At 36.7% G+C, this 21,786-nt stretch overlaps 1 protein-coding gene across 3 annotated transcripts in view; it reads left to right on the forward strand.

Annotated features, from left to right (window-relative positions):
* LOC141521024 (WD repeat- and FYVE domain-containing protein 4-like) overlaps positions 1–21,786 on the forward strand; it is a 238,790-nt gene that overhangs the window by 179,157 nt on the left and 37,847 nt on the right. For all 3 annotated transcript variants that reach the window (XM_074233113.1, XM_074233114.1, XM_074233115.1), the window contains 2 exons: positions 13,201–13,354; positions 17,174–17,265. In XM_074233113.1, coding sequence (XP_074089214.1) covers positions 13,201–13,354; positions 17,174–17,265 — 246 coding nt within the window. The remainder of the gene's footprint in view (positions 1–13,200; positions 13,355–17,173; positions 17,266–21,786) is intronic.

Raw genomic sequence — 21,786 nt, forward strand, 5'->3', positions numbered from 1 at the left:
GAGACTTCTCATTCCTGCTAACCTACCAAACTATAAGCAACACATATAGTGATTACTAAAAGTCTTCTGGTTAAGACTATAAATCAAGATTCCAGTGTGAGACAGGAAGGAACTGTGAGTAGAAAGGCCTTATCGTTCTCAAGATAAGGAGTAAAAACCCTTTGAGTCTTTTCCTTCTTGGCACAATCTTTTATTCACTTGACCAAATGATTTGTCTAGACATTGTATAACTCCTCACTCCCTAGAAATTCACTCAAAAATAATAAATGTGCTTCCCAGGAGTCTCTCCAAGGCAACTAGCATTTTAAGCAAGTTTGGTTTTGAGAATTAATAGTCCCTAAGCTACAGCTCATGCCAGTAATTCATTCCAGATGTTCATTAATGCCCAAGAAATGATGGTGGCAGAGGTAGTTCTTGATGATAACAATGACAATGGATTCAGTGGCTACCTTTCAGCCAAGAAACTCACAATATGTTAGAAAGTGTTCTCTTTATGAATTAGGAACAATGCAACAAAAATATCATACCCCCTGAGAGACCTTCTGGCATCTTCTTCCCACCTTTCCCCTTAAATGCATGATACTATTAAAGAATTTGGCTGCCATTAGTAATAGGAATGCTGATTACAAATGAACATTAAAAAGCAAAAAAAAATAGATAAGGAAAATTCTTCCCTTCTTGTAATCAATACTACCTCTGAACATACCTCCTTGGTCCACCTTGAAACAGTCTCATAAAAAGCCCAGTTCCAGCACACTCCAGTTTAGAGATAATCTGTGAAAAAGTTGAAGTTTGTATTGCTCCACAATAAGTCCTAGACTGAATCTACACTGAGAAGCTGACCCAGAAAGTCCTTTCTAATCAACTTCCAAGCTGATATTTATTTTAATCAATCAATCAATAAATATTTGTTAATTTCTTATTTAATAATAGGTGGATCAGTTTATTAAGTTCTAGGGGTACAAAGAGATAGCAAAAAAAATGCATTCTAATGGGTGGAACAACATCAATACAGATAAAACATGCTCTTTTAGGGACCAGGAAAGGCATCCTCCAAAGTGTGGCTGAGTCAGAAGCTAGGGAGTCTGAAAAGTAGAAGTTAGGAGAGAGAAAATTTCAAACATGAAGCACAGTCAAAGGTGAGAGATGAAACTTCTTACATTCAGAATATGGACATGGAAGGGAGTTATATTATGAAAATTGTAAAGATAGAAAGGAGTCAAAGGGTGAAAAGCTTTTAATTGCTAACAGAGGAGTTTATATTTGATTGGAAAAGTAAATGAGAGTCATTGGAGCTTACTGAATAGGAGGGGAAATGGTCAGACCTAAACTTGATGATTGGCAGTTCTTTGGATGATACACTGGAATTGAAAGAAACTCAAGGAAGGAAATCCAAAAAAGAAGGTTATTGAAATAGTCCCTTGGTCCAATGTGAGGGAATGAGTTGGAGTAGAATATAAGACAGTGAAACAGCCACTGAACTTCTTCAGAAAAGAGGGATGATATCCTAGGTAGGATGGGAGGTTAATAGCTAATGACTGGGGTGGTGTAGTGGATAGAGCACCAGCCCTGGAGTCAGGAGTACCTGAGTTCAAATCCTGCCTCAGACACTTAATAATTAACTGTGTGGCCTTGGGCAATCCACTTAACCCCATTGCCTTGCCAGAAAAATAAAAAAAAAAAAACAGTTAATGACTACAAAAATCCAGATTGAGAGATAAATTGGGATTTCATTAACTTCAAAATAGGAAGTTGTTGAATGAAAGTGGTAAAAAAAAAAAAAAGTCCATGAAAATGGTAACCAGTGAGTAAAGGATTATAAGTAGAAATGCCAGGGATGTAGTACTCTTTGGAGACCTAGAAAATGGAATGAATATGAAAGGAAAGTGATATAAAGTGAAAATTCATTCATTCATTATGGAGTAGGAGATACGGTGGCAGGGACAAACTGATGTGGAATGGAACATTGGAAAGGTAAAGGTGAGGTGGATAAAAATCATTACTGTTGTTTTTCATCCTTCATTTCAAAGAGGACAATGACATCAATAAAGATATCTTGACTTGCACCTGAGTTGGATTTAAGTGAAGCAGAATTGTGCAGTCATCACCTCACTCTCTCTTCCTGTATCATACAATTCTCTGAGGGCAACTAAAGTTGGGGAAAGGGAGTTTATTTTTTTGTCATTTAAGATTTAGTATCACTGGGATGAAGTGACTGATCTCTGAGATTAAGTGCGGTGAAATATGCTAACTATTGAGAAATGTTTTTATTCAGAATATATGGGATGGGGAAAGGTCTCCTGAGGGAGGTAGAAAAGTTTGAATTTGATCTTCAAGGTATCTGAACAGCCCTCAACTACCAGACCTGCTATATTGCAAGGTCTTAGAAAGTCCTAACCTGTGGCCTAGGAAGACCATGGCAAGCAAAAAGTGATGTGATCCTGACCACGAGGCTACTGTGTCCTGAGGTTACTTGGTTTAGTCTAGGCAGTGATGGCCTCTAGAGGTCTAATAAAGAGTCAGGAAAATGGCACAAGATTTTATAAAGAGAAAAAAAACTGGACTGCTAGCTAATGCCCTCAGTATTTCTTTACATTAAACTTTCTAGTCAGTGGGTTTAAGATGTCTTGGACATCACCATTCTAGCTCTACATATTCAGTTTTTATGTCTGAAGATTCAATTATATATCTATAGGCTTAATGGGATATTTTTGCCCAAAAGCTACTAAAAAATTCTAGAAAACAGAGTTCACACAATAGACCTCTTCTGTTTCCCTTGTTGATGTGAGTGGGTAGAGAAAAAAAACAGAGACAAGATAGCCTAGGGACAAAGTCAATATTTCTTCTCCTTCACCCTGTTGTTGGTTTTTCATATGTGGCTAGCAAAGTCCTTTGTGGTACAAACAAATCTCCCTTCCAATTCTCATCCTGTGACTTGTGCTTCCCTGAGCCAGATTTTCCAGAATCTTCTGGATCTGTGACTATTATTGATTGGTAAATTCAAACCATAAATCTCCCTGATGGTCTGGATCAAAAGCTTTAACCAGGAAGATATTATAGGTAGATTTTAATAACAAAATGAGACTTGAACATGATTATGTCAGGGAGAATTGAGGGTTATCATCCAGACACCTAAGATTCTATCCACATTAGTTACAAATAGGAATAGGGTTTTAGGAATTTCAGAAATTTTGCCAATTTTTTTTTACTTTTATGTATAGGAATATATTCTTTTGTTCATATAATTAAAGTGCACCAGATATTCCTTTTCACCTGTTACCTATATTTGTGGCACATTCTTAAGTTATAATAGTTATATTAAAGATACAGCTTAGTTGACTCTATATTGGGATTCAATTCATGCCTCTTATTTACTTTGTTGTTAAAGTTGTAATTGTTTCATTTAACAGTTGTTTCTGGTATTGATTCCAAAATAGACAATGCTATTTTAAAGCAAATATAAAAAAATATTCAATTTTAGAGACAACTTTTGTCATTTGTGCAACCCTTGCTTCTCATTAACCTTTCTGATTATCCTAGGTAACATTATGAGTTAAATTCGCTTTTTCAGGGAACGAGGATACTCTTCAATACATTGCTTTCCAAGCAACTTCAAAGATATTAATGACATAGTTTTCTAAAGATACCTAGCTTTTAAAGGAAGAAGAGATTGATCCCTGAAAGAATCTGCCTTTTTATGCCTATATGATTCTCTAAGCCTTGGGGTTATGGTGAGTTGGACCTGTTTTACATTAGTCTCTTGATTTCATCTATAAGATGAGGGAGCAGGATTAGATGACCTCTGGAGTTCTTCCCACTGACAATTTTCTGATCCTATGATTAGGAAGCTTGAATGAGTTATTCAGGACTGTGCTTGAACCAATTCGCATAGGCTCTCAAAAGTTGATATTTAATTGTCTATTGTAAAGATTGATACCTCAGAAAACAAGGAGCTACAAATCAGGGCTTGATTTATTATTTTGTTGATTGCCTAGTTTATAGAAAGTGATAAGGATCACCCCCAAATCAAAACACCCTTTCCACTACAACAAATTCTTCTCAGTTATTGGTATTTTCATTGTCTAACTTGTTTTCCCTGCCATGATCTCAAGTATGTTTCCTGTTAGGAATTATGTTTCCCAATAATGGACAGCCACAGTTGATTTTACAGTCTCCTAGAATGGCTCTCATCCTGCTCTGGTCTGCCTATCCTCAGCTACTTATGGATGATCAGAAAGGACACTATAATGCCAACTTGTGGATTTCAGGATTTCTTGACCACATTGTTGGAAAGAATCTAGTCTTGCTACGTGAGGCAAAGCAACCAGTTGCTGTCACTGACTCTGCCCCTGCTCACTCCAGCATGACTGTGTGTTTAATAGGCTAATGCAAATAAAGTACTGTGTTAATTAAGTCACACACCCTATGAAATCCATTATTACCAACAGTTGGTAAGGACTTTCTGAACCACCTGAGGCAAGGCTGTGATGGATTTTCTTTCAAGCCATATGTTAACTATAGTGGAGAATGGTTGGGGATGGGTTATAATACTCATAAAATAACAACTGGTTGAAATCAGTCACATTATTTTCTGATTGTTCCAATAAAAGCTCCACATCTGTGGGACACCTACAAGGTTTGGCAATTTCAGAAAGCCAGACTTTCTTCTAAAGAGGTATAGCTGTTAGTAGAGGAGTCCCTTGGTCTTATGCCAGATTCTACCATTCATCAGCCAACTGTGATTTGGCCCAACATGAAGCCTTTCTAATTCACTTTCTTAATCTTGAAAAGAGAAAGCATCCATCCCCCTCATGAATGGAACCAGGTGTTAGGATTAATTTCCCTTGTGACCAGGGGAAAAAAAATTGTAGCCTAAATGTGAATTCTGGGTGGAGATGGAGAGAAATGACATTCTCTTCCTATCAAGAAGAGAAATCTGTCCAAATACCTTGTTACACAAGGGAGATGATTAAGTGAAAGAGCATGTATAGTGTAAATCTTAAAGCACTATAGAAATGATGATGATGATGATGATAAAAACTGGGATTCTAGTATAGGAGTAAAGAGAAGAGAAATGATTCACAAAGTCCCAAGATTTACTAGAAAGTCCAACTTTTAAACCTGTTTTTATATTTAAAATTTTTTCTAATTACATATAAAGATAACTTTCAACATTCATCTTTGTAAGATTTTTGAGTTCCATATTTTTCTACCTCTTTCCCTTCCCTCCCCTTGACAGCGAGTTAACTGTACAATCATGACAAGCATATTTCCATATTAGTCATCTTGTGAAAGAAGAATAACAAAATGAAAAAGAGTATGAGAAAAGAAATTTTAAAAAGTATACTTTGATCTACATTCAGACTTCATAGTTCTTTCTCTGGAAGTGGATGTTATTTTCCATCACAAGTCTTAGAATCGTCTTTGATAGGGGAAGCTAGCTGGCATAGTGGATAGCGTACCAGCCCTGGAGTCAGGAGTACCTGGGTTCAAATCCTGCCTCAGACACTTAATAATTGCCTGGCTGTGTGGCCTTGGGCAAGCCACTTAACCCCACTGCCTTGTAAAAACCTTTAAAAAATTGTCTTTGATTACTATACTGTTGAGAAGTGCTAAGTCTATCACAGTTGCTCATCACACAATATTGTTATTATTGTGTACAGTGTTCCCCTGGTTCTGCTCACCTCATTCAGCATCAGTTCATGTAAGTTTTTCCATGTTTTTTTTTAAATCCACCTACCATTGATTTCTTACAGACCAATAGTGTTCCATCACATTCCTATACCACAACTTGTTCAGTCATTCCTAATGGATGGGCATCCCCTCAATTTCCAATTTTTTGCCATTGTAAAAAGAGCTGCTACAATACTACTAATAATAATACTAATGATCCATTTGGGATACAGACCTAGTAGTGTTACTGCTGTATTAAAGGGTATGCACAGTTTATTGCCCTTTAAGCATGGTTTCCAATTGCTCTCCACAATGTTCGCATCAGTTCACAACTACATCACAGTGCATCAGTGTTCCAGTTTTGATTAATGATTTTCCTTTTTTGTCTTTTTAGCCAATCTGATAGGTATGAGGTAGTATCTCAGAGTTGTTTTAATTTTCTTTCTCTAATCAATAATGAATTTCTTCATCAAAAAATTCCCTGTTCATATATTTTGACCATTTAGCAATTGGGGAAATGATTTGAATTCTTATAAATTTAACTCAATTTTCTGTGTATTTTAGAAATGAATCCTTTATCAAAAAATGCTAGCTATAATAATTATTTCCCAACTTTCTACTTTCTTTCTAATCTTGATTGCATTAGTTTTATTTTTGCAAAAAATTTTTAATTTAATGTAATCAAAATTATTCATTTTGCATTTTATAGTGTTCTCTATCTCTTGTTTAGTCATAAACTCCTGCCCTCCCCACAGGTCTGACAGATAAACTATTACTTGTTCTCCTAATTGGTTTATGGTAAAAACTTTCATATCCAAATCATGTACCCATTTTGACCTTATCTAGGTGTAGGGTGTGAGATGTTGGTCTAGGCCTAGCTTCTGTCATACTGTTTTCCAATTTTCACAGAAATTTTTGGTCATATATTTAGTTCTTATCCCAGAAACTGGAGTCTTTGGGTTAATTCAACAGTAGATTTACTACTTTTCTTTTGTATCTAATTCATACCATTGATCCACCACTCTATTTCTTAGTCAGTACCAAACAGTTTGGATGATTGTCTCTCTATAAACTTATTTTCTTTTTATGAAATATTTGCTTCGATGATGGAGCCCACCTATATCAAACTTCTTACCATCTTAGAAAGTGGGGGAGAGAAGGAGGGAACAAATTTGAAACTGAACATTTTCACTTTCAAAAACAAACGTTAAAAATTGTTTCTACATACAACTGGGGGGAATTATTTTTTAAAAATGATGGAGACTAAGATTTTGGAATAAAACATCCAGTCCCACTCATGTTTTATAGATGAGGAGACTGGGGCTGAAAACAGTTAAGTAATTTACCCAATATCACAGAACTAGTAGATAGCTGAGGTGACATTGGAACCTAGGACATCAACGTATATGGTGCTCCACCTAACTTCATCTCACTGATGACATAGTACAATTTAATTCAGTTTAGTTTAACAACCATTCACAAATAAAATTTGGAAAAAAAAAACTTGCTTCATTCTGGACAGTGGGTGAGGTTTTGAGAATGCAAAGACAAAAATGAAACAATGTTAGTTTTAAGGACTCTCCATTCTTTGAGGGGTTTAGGGTGAGTAGAGAGGTGCTACATGCACATAAGGAAAGACAGAACACATGAAAAGGGGAGTGCACAAAGAAATGTGGAGAATTAAGAAGGGACTTAATATACTCCTAATAGAAATGAACACTTGAGCTAAGCCAAGAACTGAAGGTGAGGTTGGAGGACATTCCAGGCATGGGGGACAGACAGGAAGCCTAGAGATGCAATGATGTATATGGAGAAAGGCAAGAAAGTCAGTTTGGCTCGGGCAGAGTGTAGGAGGGGGGGAGTGATGTGAAATGTCTGGAAAGGTAGGTTGGAGCCAGATTGCAAAGGGCCTTAAATGCCAAATAGAAGAGTTTATATTTTGAGAAGGATTTGCTGACTCTAATCTTTGTTTGCCAGGAGGAAATTTTAAAAAGAAAAAAGAAAAGAATGAAACAATAAAAACCAGGTTTCGGATGAATCTTGAGTAGATTTCCGTCTCCTCACTCCCTCAGTCCTGCCATTTCTTTAGTCCTTTTCTTGATTCTAAAGATGCTCAGAGCCTGAGATCTATTACTTCTTACTCCCCTTCTGTCCTCTCTTCCACAACCCATGTCCCCTTCTTCCTCTTACTGAGTCACACTTTGTTCTACCTCTTCTACTGCCCAACACACACACACACACACACACACAACACATATAAAACCACACATTTTCTTTGTCTCCGACTCTCTCTTTTATTCTCACACCCTCTCTCTCTCTCTCTCTCGCTCTCTCTGTCTCTCTCATACTCTCCCTCGCTCTTCATCTTTCTATGTCTCTCTATCTGTCTGTCACTGTTTCTGTCTCTGTCTCTCTGTCTCTCTGTCTCTCTGTCTCTCTGTCTCTCTCTCTCTCTCTCTCTCTCTCTCTCTCTCTCTCTCTCTCTCTCTCTCTCTCTCTCCTAAAATCTTTTTCAGTTTCCTTCAACTTAATATCCATAAGAATTTGGTAACTTCTTTCATATCATTTTATTTTTCATTTTATTTCATTTTATTTCAAATCATTTTTATTTGTCATTTTATTTCAAATCAAATTATGATATCTCTTATTATCTCACAACCATTTTTCTATGTGTACACACCTACCTTCATACATACACATGCATCCCTCTTCATAACAAAGAAAAACGGTTAAGCAAAACCTGTGTCATGGTATTATATGTGACAGACCCTCCCAGAATCCTCCACCATTCTAACTAGAAGGTATTTTATTATCTGTTATGTAGGACCAATTTTGGACTGAATTTAGAGGCTGAATGCTTTTCCAGTATTATTTTTCTTAAATTATTATAGTCTTTATATACGTAATTCTCCCAGTTCTACTTTCTTGTCTTTGTTCCATCTGTATCTTCTCATGTTTCTCTGAATCCCTCCTTTGCATCATGCCATGGAACATCATAGTAGTCTATTAAATTCACCCATACATCCATCCATCTATCTTTGTTTTGCCATTTCCCAGTATATTAGCACTCATTTTGTTTCTACCACTTTTTTTCTTTGTTAAACAAAAATTCTATATGCTTATTTCTGTATTTACAGACCCTTTCTTTCCTTCTTTGGAGATATCTTTTGGGTAAATTGCTCTAACAAAAAAATGTAAACATTCTAGTGACTTTTCTTGCCTCTTTCCAGTTTTGCCCCCAGACAGGTTAGACCAACCACTTCACAGATCTGCCACCATACAAGTATGCCTGACTTCCCATTTATACATCTGGAAAATCATGCCCATTTATTAAGATTTAGATGAATAGATATGTAATTATAAATTACATAGACGGATACTATAGTTAAATGGAAGGATACTATAGTTAAATGGATTTACCAAGAGGATCATCCATGAATTCACTCATATAAGATTTTTTTCACTTGATAATAATAGCTAATATTTATATCACACTTGGTTTGTTGCTTTATAATTATTATCTCATTTGATCCTCATGACAGCCTTAGGAGTTAGATATTATCTTCTTGTCAGTTTTATATATGAGAAAACTGAAGCAAGCGGAAATGAAATTACTTGCCCAGGATCTGAGACTGGATTTGAACTCAAGTCTTCCTGACTCTAGGTCCAGCATTCTATCCATTACACCATCTAAATCAGAATTTATAAGGATGCATAGTGCAATAGAGAAAAAAAATATTGAATCCAAAGACAGAAAACCTGGATACAAAGCCAAGTTCATCTACTTAATACCTATCTAGTCTTAGTTTCTTCAATTGTAAAGTGAGTATGTTGGATTAAAAGGTCTATGGGTCAATTCCAACTCTAAATCAATAATCCTTTATTAGGATGTTCACAGCCTATAGAACTGATAAATATATTCTCTAAACTTGTTTGTCTAGAAATGGAAAAGATTTGGCCAGGTTTTCTGGGAAGGAATGACAGATTTGCCTGTCTTTAGCTGTCCATATGTCCACATACATAAATAAACTGACTCATGCTCTCTGAACTTCCTGTGGATTAGATTAAAAATTATTTTAATTCTGGTTCCTATTTCTTTCTCAGTGAGGAATCTCAGGAATAGTTTAATGTTTGGCTAAAGAATATAAAAAAATTGGAATGCTAATCCAAACCAGTCAATTTGAATAAATAGGAAACAAACCCAGACAGTATTTTTTTAAATTATTATCATTTCCAAGTTGATGCTGGCCCACAAACATAAGTTTAAAGACTTAAGAGGCAGAATAGAAAAGGAAGATTTAATGCTAAAAGACTTGATCCAGGTTTTAATTCTTAATGAGATTAACAATTTACATGGAGAGGTATAATTTTCTTAAATCCACGAGTTTCTCCTAAATAGAGCAAGGTTTCTGCAATATTTGTATATTTGGGAAATTAGAAGATCTCAACTGCCTCATTTTACAAATGATGAAACTTAGGTCCAGAGAAAAAAACTAACTTGTCTAAGGTCAAATTAATAATAATTAGGAAAGCTTAAATTTGAACTGCTGCTTCCTAGCTTGGACCATGTTCAGGCTTTCCCTACCTTTGATTGGATAAGACATTTCTATTTTATTGTCACATTCTGCTGCAGTGCTTTGCATGATACCCATCTCAGTAGATGTAGAAAGTAATTTCTTAAAAAATAATTTCACCAGACCCCCTGCTTTATTCTAATAACATTACAAAGGGAAAAGAACTAGCAGGGGCATACCCTGAGCAACCACCAGAATTTAGTTGAACTCACAAACCCAGGGAATATATAATATCAAGTGCCTTTAGATTGCTTTGCCAGGTTTTCCTTCCAAGGTTGTTTTTCTTTTCCTTTTTGCATTCCAGAAGTGAGAAAACCCATTAATTTTGATACAAATATATGCAAATAAATTTATTAATATAGGAAATAGGAAAATCAGTTATTGCTTCCTTTATAAATAATAAAGGTTTAAGTTTTAAAGATATTACTTTTGCTAAAATACATTAGACAGCTGTGAAAAAAATAACATTTTTCTTTGTGGTAATATCTTTAACTAGATTTGTAGCACTAACAGCATTTTCTATGTATATATTATTTTTATTTAATACAGGTAATCTTTTTATTACCAAATCATATTGTTTCTCAGGAGATTACCATCAGCACTCATAAAACTAAAAAAAAAATAAAAGATGAAAAAGCATCAATCACTGGCAGGCACTATTCGCATTGTGCAGATTAAATCTACAACCCCCCTTAATATACTTCAATGAGATACTTGTTAGCTTTTGATTTATTTATAGTTTCCTTTATTTTGTTTTAATTTCAATTTGAATTGGGCTCCAAAGGGCCCCCACCTGATGACAATCAAAAATAAGATGACCTTGTGAAAACTCCGTCTCCCCAAGTTAGACTCAATAGAGACAGCTCCCTGGCTTGATCAGGCCTCCCTGTGACCCCTTTTCTTGGAGAGATTCAGGAATATCACTTTCATCTCAAACTGAAGAGGGGAAAAAATACTCTATTAAACTGAAAGCCTGTTTTTCTTTCTCACTGGTGTCTCTCTATCTGAAGTAATCTCTGTTGGGGAAAGGGAGTAAATAAATACTTATAAAGAATCTATAGAACTTATTAACTGTGTGACCCTAGGCAAATCATTTACCCCTGTCTGCCTCAGTTTCCTAATCTGTAAAATGAGCTGGAGAAGGAAATGGCAAACCACTACAGTATCTTTGCCAAAATAACCATCAAATGGGACCAAAAAGAGTCAGACATGACTGAAATGACTGAACAGGTCAACTACAGCCCAGTAACCATGCTAAACACTTACAAGTGCCCTCACAACAAGCTGGGGAAGTCAATGCTATTATTATCAGTTGAAAAGAATGAGTCAGACAGAAATTAACTGAATTGTCCAAAGTAACATAAATATATAATATATACATATATATATATATAATTATTATATTATTATATATGGGGAAGGGTTGAGATAGAATTTGAATTCAGATCTTTCTGACAAGGCCAGTGCTCTGCACACTGTGGCACCATCTAGCAGCCAGTGGCATTTCTCACAAGTTGCTCTTGGGATCATAAGACCATTTATTGAGATCTGGACAAAACCTCAGAAGCCATCCAGTTAAAAGCTCTCATTTTGCAGATGAGGAAACTGAAGCCCAGGAGGTGCCCAAGGTCACATAGGTCGTCAGTGGAAGACTGGGATTCAAATACAAGTCCTTTCCAAATGTCATACTCTTTGCTTATATGAACTTAGTTTGCTACTGTTGAATGAGTTTGATCCCATATGAACTAGGGAGTCATCTAGGGAGTCATAAAAGCAAAGGAACCATCTCATTACTATTGGTCAGCAGATCTCTCATGATCCACAGTAAATATGCAATCATAGCTGAGGGTAGGAATATGCCTGAGGAAGAAAAGATAAGCCTCTGTTAACTGCAAAAATTAGATAATGTAATTGACATTGAGAGGGTTCAACATTTTGTCCTTGATTTGGAGGGACTCCCTGATGGTTTGTTGGAGTCAAGATAAACTCATTTTTCTTGAATAACCCCTTGGAGGCATGTTTAAAAATTGTTGCTGGTTTGGTCAAAACCACACTGACTCTAAGGACCCTAAAGAGTATGTTTGGTCATTGCTATATTTTTTTTTAGGTTTTTGCAAGGCAATGGGGTTAAGTGGCTTGCCCAAGGCCACACAGCTAGGTAATTATTAAGTGTCTGAGGTCGGATTTAAACTCAGGTACTCCTGATTCCAGGTCCAGTGCTCTATCCACTGCGCCACCTAGCCGCCCCCATCCCTATATTTTCAAATCTCATTAGACAGTAGGATTTGGTTACATTGATTGGTGTCTGAAACTACTATTTTTAACCCACTTCTTTTTTCATCCAGATAGACTAAACTTTCTTCTAATTAACCACACCCTAGAATGGGGAGATCCAAGGATTTGGAGAATTGACTGCTTTACAAGAAGCAAATTTCAACCTGTACTTTGGATACAAGCCCATTTTTTTGCACCAAAGATTATTAATGGGACTTCATTCTCTATTTTTTATAGCATTTTAAATGGTTCAATCTGTTTAGTGAGGATAATAGGATTCTATATTTAGGACTGGAAGGAAATTTAAGCGATAAGACAAACTGCCTCATTTTTCAATAAGGAAACTAAGGCATCAAAAAAGGTAAAAGGCCTTGCCCAGGGTCACACAGGTTGGATTTAGCAAAGACTAGAGTTGATTCTAGATCCTTGACTCCAAACCAAGACTTCTTTCCATTATACCTGATCTCCTCCAAAAAACCTAGATTACTCATGACCATGGGTCATTTTTCTTCTTCCTATATACATTTTCAAATTGGTTTGTTTTTAAAATAAAATAACTATTATTACCATTTATTAATGCATCCTGTATTAAGACGGTGTTGGTATAAAAGTCAACTGTCATAAAGCATCTTAAGATTCAAAATGAACCACTCTTTGTTCTTTTTTTTCCTATTTGTAGGGTGGAAGCTTTGATGTGGCTGACAGGATGTTCCACAGTGTGAAAAATACATGGGAGTCAGCATCCAGTGAGAACATGAGTGATGTCAGGGAACTGATCCCAGAATTCTTTTACTTGCCTGAATTTTTAACCAATTGCAATGATGTTGAATTTGGTGAGTTGGCAGAAGTCAGTGGGGAACAGTGTGGGATCCTCCTTTTTCTACGGCACTAACCTATGGAAATTTTTACTAACTCTCAAGTCCCCTCCCAATGAGTGAATAGCAAATCAACCTCCCCTCACCTCCCAAAAACAAGCAGGCTGTGGTTTGAACTAAACTAGTATAGGTGGCAGCTTAAATATAAAGTCATTTCCCTCTACTTATCAATGGTTTGAATGTCTTTGGGCTCCAAGTTGTGCTGATGGTTCTTTGATGAAAAAGGAGCATCAGTTGGGCTCTCTCAGTTGTTTTGCCTGCACATCTTTTTTTAACCTCAGGAGTAAATTCTTGGAACCTTTACTATAACTTTCCATCTGAGAAAGAATCATCTTTAAAAGCATCAACTTGCTCTGATGCCAGCTTCTCTCCTCCCCCAGAAGCATTATGACACCACCATTTTGTATATACTTCCCTGCTTAAAAGAGTATAGAACACCATGAGTTGTCATGCACAGCATGTACCTTCTGAGATAGAAGACATATAAATAGTAGCATAGTGCTACTCAGTACAACAGCAGCCCTTCGTGCTCCAGAGGTCAGTTATGACTCCCAAAGTTCAAGCAACTTCAGTGAAGGGACCAGGAGTTAGGATCAATCATTGGATCATTTATTCCTGTGTGGGAGTCTTCCAGCATGAGAAAGTGGACATCTCTGCTAATGACCAAAGAGCAGATCCACCACAAACTATGTCACCTTCACACAGAATGTTTAATCAGTGCTGCTAAAAAGACTCAATGAACTCTACCCAACCCAGTCTTTGATAGAAAATGTCTGATTGATCACTGATTCAATGATGTGGTTGTATAGTCAGACAGTAAACAGTGGTCTTTCATAGTGGTTTATTTTGCAGGCAGGCCTAAGGTCCAAGTACAGTACAAAAGAGAGAAAAAAATTACTATCCAGAAGTATTTTTTATGGTCTTCACCAAGATGAAGTCCAAAGAGAGTCAATGATTTGCCAAGGTCTTCCAGGTGACCTTATCCCTGTTACCACCCCCTTACCCTTAACCTTGGTAGATGTTAGATTTGAAGTATTATCTTCACTGTTCCAGCCCTTTCAATGAGAATCAATAAAAGGAAGTTTAAACAGAGAAGATTAGGAACAAAAAAGGGAAGCCTGATCTTGGTAGTAGTATTTTTAATTTCCCTTCAAGAGTTTTAGTCTCCCTTATTAGAAAAATAGCTTGTTGAGCAAATTTCACTTTTTGCATGATTTATATCTTCAGACTATCCTCAAGTCTAAGAAATCAGATTTGAGCAACAGGGCTGTTAGGAAGAGAGGAGAGTGTCTTTTAAGAAGCCTTAAGAGTCTTAAGGATATAGTCTTCTTTAAGAGTTGACTGATAGAGCATAAAAGAGATTCACCATTTTGTCTGGTATTCAAAGGCTTCCACAGTAAATCTGTCATTGATTCTTTCTTACCATTCAAGCTTCCCTTCAAACTGGCCAATCAACTTGTCCCATGTAAAAGCTTCCATTCTTGTCCCTGTGCCTTTTCACTGTCATTCTCTTCTCGTATATGGACAGTTTTTCTCTATTACCTCTACCTCATAGAATTCCTAGCTTGCTCCAAAGCATCATTCAGGTGCTACCTCCTTCAAAAAGCCTCCCTGATGTCCCCAATTGTCATTGCTTTCTCCTTCATGAAATTATTTTCTTTTACTAGTATGCAATTCATGCCTATTTATATATAAATTATATCCTCAAAATAGAATGTAATCTCTTAGAAGGCAAAGACTGTTTCATTTTCTGTCTTTGTGTTTCTAGTATTTGGCACAGTGCCACGGTTCATTGAAAAATAACTAATAACTCACTCTTCCTTAAAGATTGACAATAAGCATTATTTAAAACTATCTTGGGAGATTTATAGTGAAAATATTACCTTCATTTTATAAATGGGGAAACTGCGAGTCCAAGGTTAAGTATTTGTGCTTACACATTTAATAAATGTAGACACAGGTGAATTTTAAGGCCAGGTTTCTGGAATCTAAGTCCAGGATTCTATGCTGTATAATATCCATTTTGTTTTCCTTGGCTTTCTACCCAACTCATCCTGCTGTGCTATCATGAAACCATTGAAGAGCCACCAATTTTAATCTCAGTAGAAAATTACTAATAAACTTGTCACACTTATAAAGTGCTTTGGGATCCTGGGAGATGAAAGGAGTTATGTATTTTGAAGACTGCCTTTATTTGTTCCTGTTATAATTATGTCTTTAATTTATTTTTAATATAGTCTCATTTTCGAAGCTTTAAAGAACAGACAAAAAAATGTAACTTTAAAAGGAATGAACAACCAGAAGTTATCTGTAAAATGGGGATAATGATATTAATGGCGGCACCTATCTTAGAGGGTTGTGGGAGGATGTGTATTTATTATACATTTATACAAATATGTCATTTTGTAGACCTTTAAAGCACATATATGGTTGAACTATTATTTATATTGCTTTCATTAGTAGTAGTTGTCATTGCCATGTCATCATCCTTGTCCTCTTTTGGACCTGTCTTTTCTTTGGGAACCATTTTATATCCTCAGTAATAGTGTTTAAACCTCAATCTTCATCCCACATCTCTCAAAATGCATGATTTTGTTACCAGAAGAAAGAAGTAGCTAAGGTCATCCTCTTACCTTCCTTCTTAATGACAAACCCTATTAATAGTCATCTATAAGAAGCTTTTCTAAGACCTGTGTCAATTCTTTGACCTCCAAGAATTCAGTGTTGCCTTCCCACCATAATGAGTCATCAGAGGAGGACTTTAATGGAAGTTATTATTGTTTTAAAGTTCTGTGTACGTGTGTGCATCTATGTTTATTACATACATACAAATGTGTATATTTATACATGTGTGTATTTATGTATGTATAATGTGTATATTGTGAATATGTGTGGGTGTATTGTGTGTGCCTATAGTTTTTGTCTCTTTTGATCCTCCTAACAACACTAGGAAATAAGTGTTATTATTACTGCTCATTTTACAGATGGGGAAAACACTGTGGGCAGAATTTAAATGATTTACCAGAGTCACATAAGCAGTAAGTGTCTGAGACAGACTTTGAACTCAGGTCATCCTTACTCTAAGTTCAGACTCTATCCACTATACTGCACAATTGCCCATACAACAGACGTTTAATTGCAATGACTCTGGCTAACAATCTTCTACAGCTCTAGTTAAGTAAACATTTAAAACATTAACAAGCATTTGTTTTCTTTCCCTCCTGCCCCTACCACTCCCGTACACATAAAGAAAAAAATCAAAAACAGAACTTTGTGAAAGTATTCACAGTCAAGCACAATGGCCATATCCAAAAATGCATGTCTTATTCTACCTGTTTATTCCCTCACCTCTTTGTCAGGAGATGGGCAGTGTTCTTGATCTTTTGTCCTTGGAAGTCATATTTGACCACTGCATTGAGAAGATTTCACTGATATAAGGAGCTCTCTGGGGGAAGGATACATCCTTTAATAATGCAGGTTATTACTCTCTCTACAACATATAGCTTTGAAGTACTTCCTACCTTATGGAGAAGCCATGTAATTTTCCCAGGGTATCAGAGGCAGTTTGTGGATGAATTGGGACTTGAAGTTAGATCTTTCTGGGCTTGAAAATCAACTATCAAGCCACTACACCAACCTGCCTCTCATTGAACACCTCTTAGATGTTTGATGAATGAATGAAACTAGAGAAAAGCAAAATTATTTTGATATTCCTAATACTTAAATTAATTCAGATTTTATTTTAACTAAATTACTCCTACCTTTAAACTTTGGCAGGCTGCATGCAGGATGGAACAATATTAGGTGATGTCCTTCTTCCTCCATGGGCTGAAGGAGACCCTCAGAAATTCATTAGCCTACACAGGCAGGTGAGTATCCATTTGAAAGCAATTTTTCCATCCCCTATCTTCCATCTTCATTGTTTAATTTAGCAATCAAGCCATATAGTCATGAAGTCAGGATTTTTATATCAAAACTAAGCTTCAACCTAACTGCTCCAAGAGGTCTCTGAGCAAAATGGATTGAAGAATAATAATACATCTTATAAACTCTTTTATACCCTAGAGATGGAGAGAAGGACCTGACCCTAAACACTCAAGTAAGGGAAAGAGATCTGGTACTTTTTAAATGATCAAATACAGATCATTAGGGTAGAATCTGAAAATGTCAAGTCAGTCTTAAAATGCATTTTTGTATGAGAGTACAGAGGATGAAGGGTTAGAAACAAACCCCTCAGGTTCAGTTCCTTTGCTGGTGAGCCTGCCATAGAAAGGGGTACCAGGGAAAATACTAGAAACCAAAAAAGAAGTCCAGTCATCTTCTCTAGGAATGACAGATTCTAAGGATGACAGATCCCTGGGTAACCTTAGGATAAGTCTGTTGCTATAAACACCTTGAAGTAGCAAGGTCTAACACTTGCTGTTGGCATAAGTGGTTCTCTCTTCTCAGAACAGAAGGCAATTATAGCAGGAAAGCCCTGCCTCCCCATTGCCCAAGTCTGCAGTACATGGTTCTACGTGACATTTTCAAACATCAAGTCACACACTAAGCTGTCCATTTATTAGACTGGGTCTAGGGCCAATGCCTTTTGCTTCCTGGATCAGCGACAACCAACAAGCAACATGGAACATTTGCTGCTTGTCTAACCTTGTACAGTAATTACAGATTTGGACAGGATGCCTCGGACCAGCTGGGCTGGGTTTTACTAATCTGCCCTGTGAGTTAAACCATTATCCCAATGCCTGTAAGCCAACTAGTTTCAGGTCTGAAATAGGTGGCATTGTATCTCTTGGCAGGGTGAACACAAGAAAGAATGTGGAATAAAAGTTAATCTTTAGTTTCCTCATTCTTACCTCCTCCTCCTTCTCCCTAGGTAGTCAAATCACTCCCAATGGCATCACTTTATTGACCCATGGAAGTGCTAGGGAGGCAGCAAAATATAATGGGAATAGCTATGACTTTGGAGTGAGCCTGCCATAAAAGGTATAGCTTTTATGAACTTTGACCTGTGATCCAACCTTCCTATGGCTCAGTTTCTTCAGATCTTTAAAATAACTAGAAGACTAGATAGCCTTCAAAGATCTCTTCCAGACTATATTAACATTCTCCCTGTACATGGTACCATAATTTCTTTATAATCTCCCTTTCCATCAACACATCTTGTGCCCCATGGTCTTGGAGAGGCTAGGTAGTGGGGGGGTGGGGGTTCTGGATCACAGAAATGATGCTGTTGCCCACCCTGCCACACGTGGGTGGCTTGTAGATGAAGAAAGCTAAGGTACTGACTCCCCTTGCCCATAATAATTATTTGCGGAATAGGATTAAATGACAGTATGATCAATTCTAAAAGAATTTTGTTCTGCCCATTTGTTGAGACAGTTTCAAGACCCACAATAAGTATTTAATTATTTAATATTGTCTGATGGACTAACTAACCATGTTAAAATCCCACCTCCACACTGTTGGAAATGTCCGTTGTTCCATGGCCCATGGTTCTTGTTCAGCTGTTTTCAATTATATTCTACTCTTTGCAAACACATTTGGGGTTTTTCTGGCAGAGATCCTGGAGTGATTTGCCATTTCCTTCTCCAACTCATTTTACAGATGAGGAAACTGAGGCAAACAGGGTTAAGTGACTTGTCTAAGTACATACAGTAAGTGTCTGAGGCCAGATTTGAACTCAGGAAGGTGAAACTTCTTGTGCCTTAGTACTGCATTCATTGGGCCATTTTTCCATAGCAGATAAGACTAAATATCAGCAATGAGAGATGTTCTCATGTATGTGTCAAGACATGGGTCTTAGGACATCTTGGAAATCTATCCAAGATATCTGACATTTGTAAATTGTTTCTGTTTTGACCAGAAACCCTGAGGGTCTTTCCCTCCCAGATTGATTTTTTTTATCTCAATTAAAGAGGCCATTCTTTGCCTCATTTCTCACCTAATGAGTAATCACTGGATGGATGTGGCATTAGTCAAATTAAGACCTGTTAAAGACCTCAGCTTAAAAAGACCAAGGACTCCTACCACACCCAGGGCCAGTCCTCTTGATCCATATCTGGCCCCTGGACACAGATGACTTTGGAGGAGAGAGTTAGGTTGATGACTTTGCACAACAACCCCTCACTGAAATCCAGGTAACATACACATCATAGCATTGCATCCTTGATATCATTCAAGCAACAACAGCCTTCACTTTGTGAATTTCTTTTACATATATACATATATACATATATATATATAATATATATATACAAAATATGCTAATAATTTATATCTCTTTATATATGTATATACACACATATTTTTATTCACAGAGATAGCAAATAATATGGAATTATTAGAGAGCTGGGCTTGAAGTCAACAAAACTTGGGTTAAGTTCTGTCTTTGACATCTACTAACTCTCTATATACTTGGCCAAGTCCTCCTCTGAATTGCAAGCAGCCATCTAGCGTTATAAGTTACATTTATTGATCTGTATCATTAGAGGAAGTTTCAATTATGGGAGTTGCCTACTGGCATTAATCTCTCTCCCCACCCCCTGTTAAAACAACAATATGTGTTTTGGGGCATTTGCAGGAAAGACAGTACTTGTTTCTTCTTTTTTCTTCTTCGTTGAAACTTTACTTTTTAAAAAAAAAATTATTTAAGGCAATGGGATTAAGTGATTTACCCAAGGTCACACAGGCAATTATTAAGGACCTGAGGCCAGATTTGAATTCAGGTTCTCCTGACTGTAGGGCCAGTGCTCTATCCACTGTGCCACCTACCTTCCCTCAGTGAAACTTGAATGAGAAGACCATTCATAATCATAGGAAACCAAAATGGACCTCAGAATCATTCTCAGTATTGACTTCCTGGTCATATAATGGTATCCCTAATATGTCTTTTGTTCATTACAGAGTAAGTAGGTGTCCATGGGAGAGGGCGCCACTCTTGCCTCCACATCTCTGCTTGTAACCACTTCTATCCAGAGTCACACAGTTGCCATGATGATTCAGGTCCTCAAGGATCACTTCTTGCCTGGATTATTGGCCTGACTTCCTAAATGGTCTCCCCACTTTCAGTCTCTCTTCCTACTCCAGACCTTACTCTACTCTGTTAAAGAGTTCTTTCTTCTTCTGCCTCCTGAGTACTGTGAGCAAACACTCTAGCCTTCTCTGTGTTCCCTACACACAACCCTCCATCTACCATCTCTGAATCTTTGATTTAGTTCAGTCTCCTCTCTGGAATGTATTTCCTCTGCACCTCCACCTCAAAAAGCCCTCAGCTCAAGAAACACTTTCTTCATACATAAATTGAGAATAATCATTGCACCTCCTTCATGGGGTTGTGAGGATTGAATGGCATGTTTACATATATAAACTGTTTTGAAAATCTTAAAGTACTATATAAATGCTGGCTGTTATTATAACTAAGTTCTATGGAGGCACTGGGGGTTAAAAGAAAATGAATAAAATAATCCCTACTTATAATAAGCTTATTCTAAGGAGAGACAAAGAAGACACAAATAAATATGTCATTTGATGTTCTCAATGATTCTGTGAAGTAAATACTATTATTATTTTCAATAAAGAAACTAAATCTGAGAAAGGTTAAGTAAGTTGCTAAAGGTCATGCAGCAAGTAAATATGTCAACTACTCTCCTTCTCAGTCACTTCTTGAATGTTACCCCTTTGCTTGGAAAGATTTGAGTCTGATTACAATCCCCTAAACTAATCTTCAAAAAAATTTAAAACCAAAAGCCAAGGAATTTTCACTGTGAATTATCAACACTGTGTCTGATAGAGTAAATTGAGAGAAAAGGAGGCAAATGTGTGAGTTTCTCTAATGCAAGTTTACTAAGTAAGGTGTGATTTAAAAATGAGCATCTGATAGGTTCCCTTTGTCTTTCTTACTCCTGAAAATGGAGCAAAATTGAAGGACACACCAAAAAAAATACCAAACTTCTCACCTCAGATTCCTCTGAGGGGCTCAGTTAAAGAATCTTATGACATAGAGACTAACCCATGTTGTCCAACCTTACATTACCACAATGGATGTAGAAATGAGTTACAGCTTGAAGGTCACCTGTTATGTCTGGTGAAGGCCTCCCCTAACTACTCCCCCGAACCTAGGATCATCTCCCTTTAGGATGCTCCTTATCTCTTCTTGAGACTACCATTTTGTTTTTGCTAAGGCTCCTGAGTTCAGGTCAGAGGCCCAAACTTCCCTTATGTATGTACATTCTTACCCTAACTTTGTAATGACTATTTTATAAAATAGAGGAAATATAAGGGGGATGAGGACAATCACACATATTCTGGCATTTGTTAGAAATTAGAAACTGGAAAATTTTATGGGTAACATATTAATATATGTTAACCTATTTGGCTCTCATCCTGGATAG

The sequence above is a fragment of the Macrotis lagotis genome, chromosome 4 (assembly GCF_037893015.1).
Source record: "Macrotis lagotis isolate mMagLag1 chromosome 4, bilby.v1.9.chrom.fasta, whole genome shotgun sequence".
Classification (NCBI taxonomy): domain Eukaryota; kingdom Metazoa; phylum Chordata; class Mammalia; order Peramelemorphia; family Peramelidae; genus Macrotis; species Macrotis lagotis.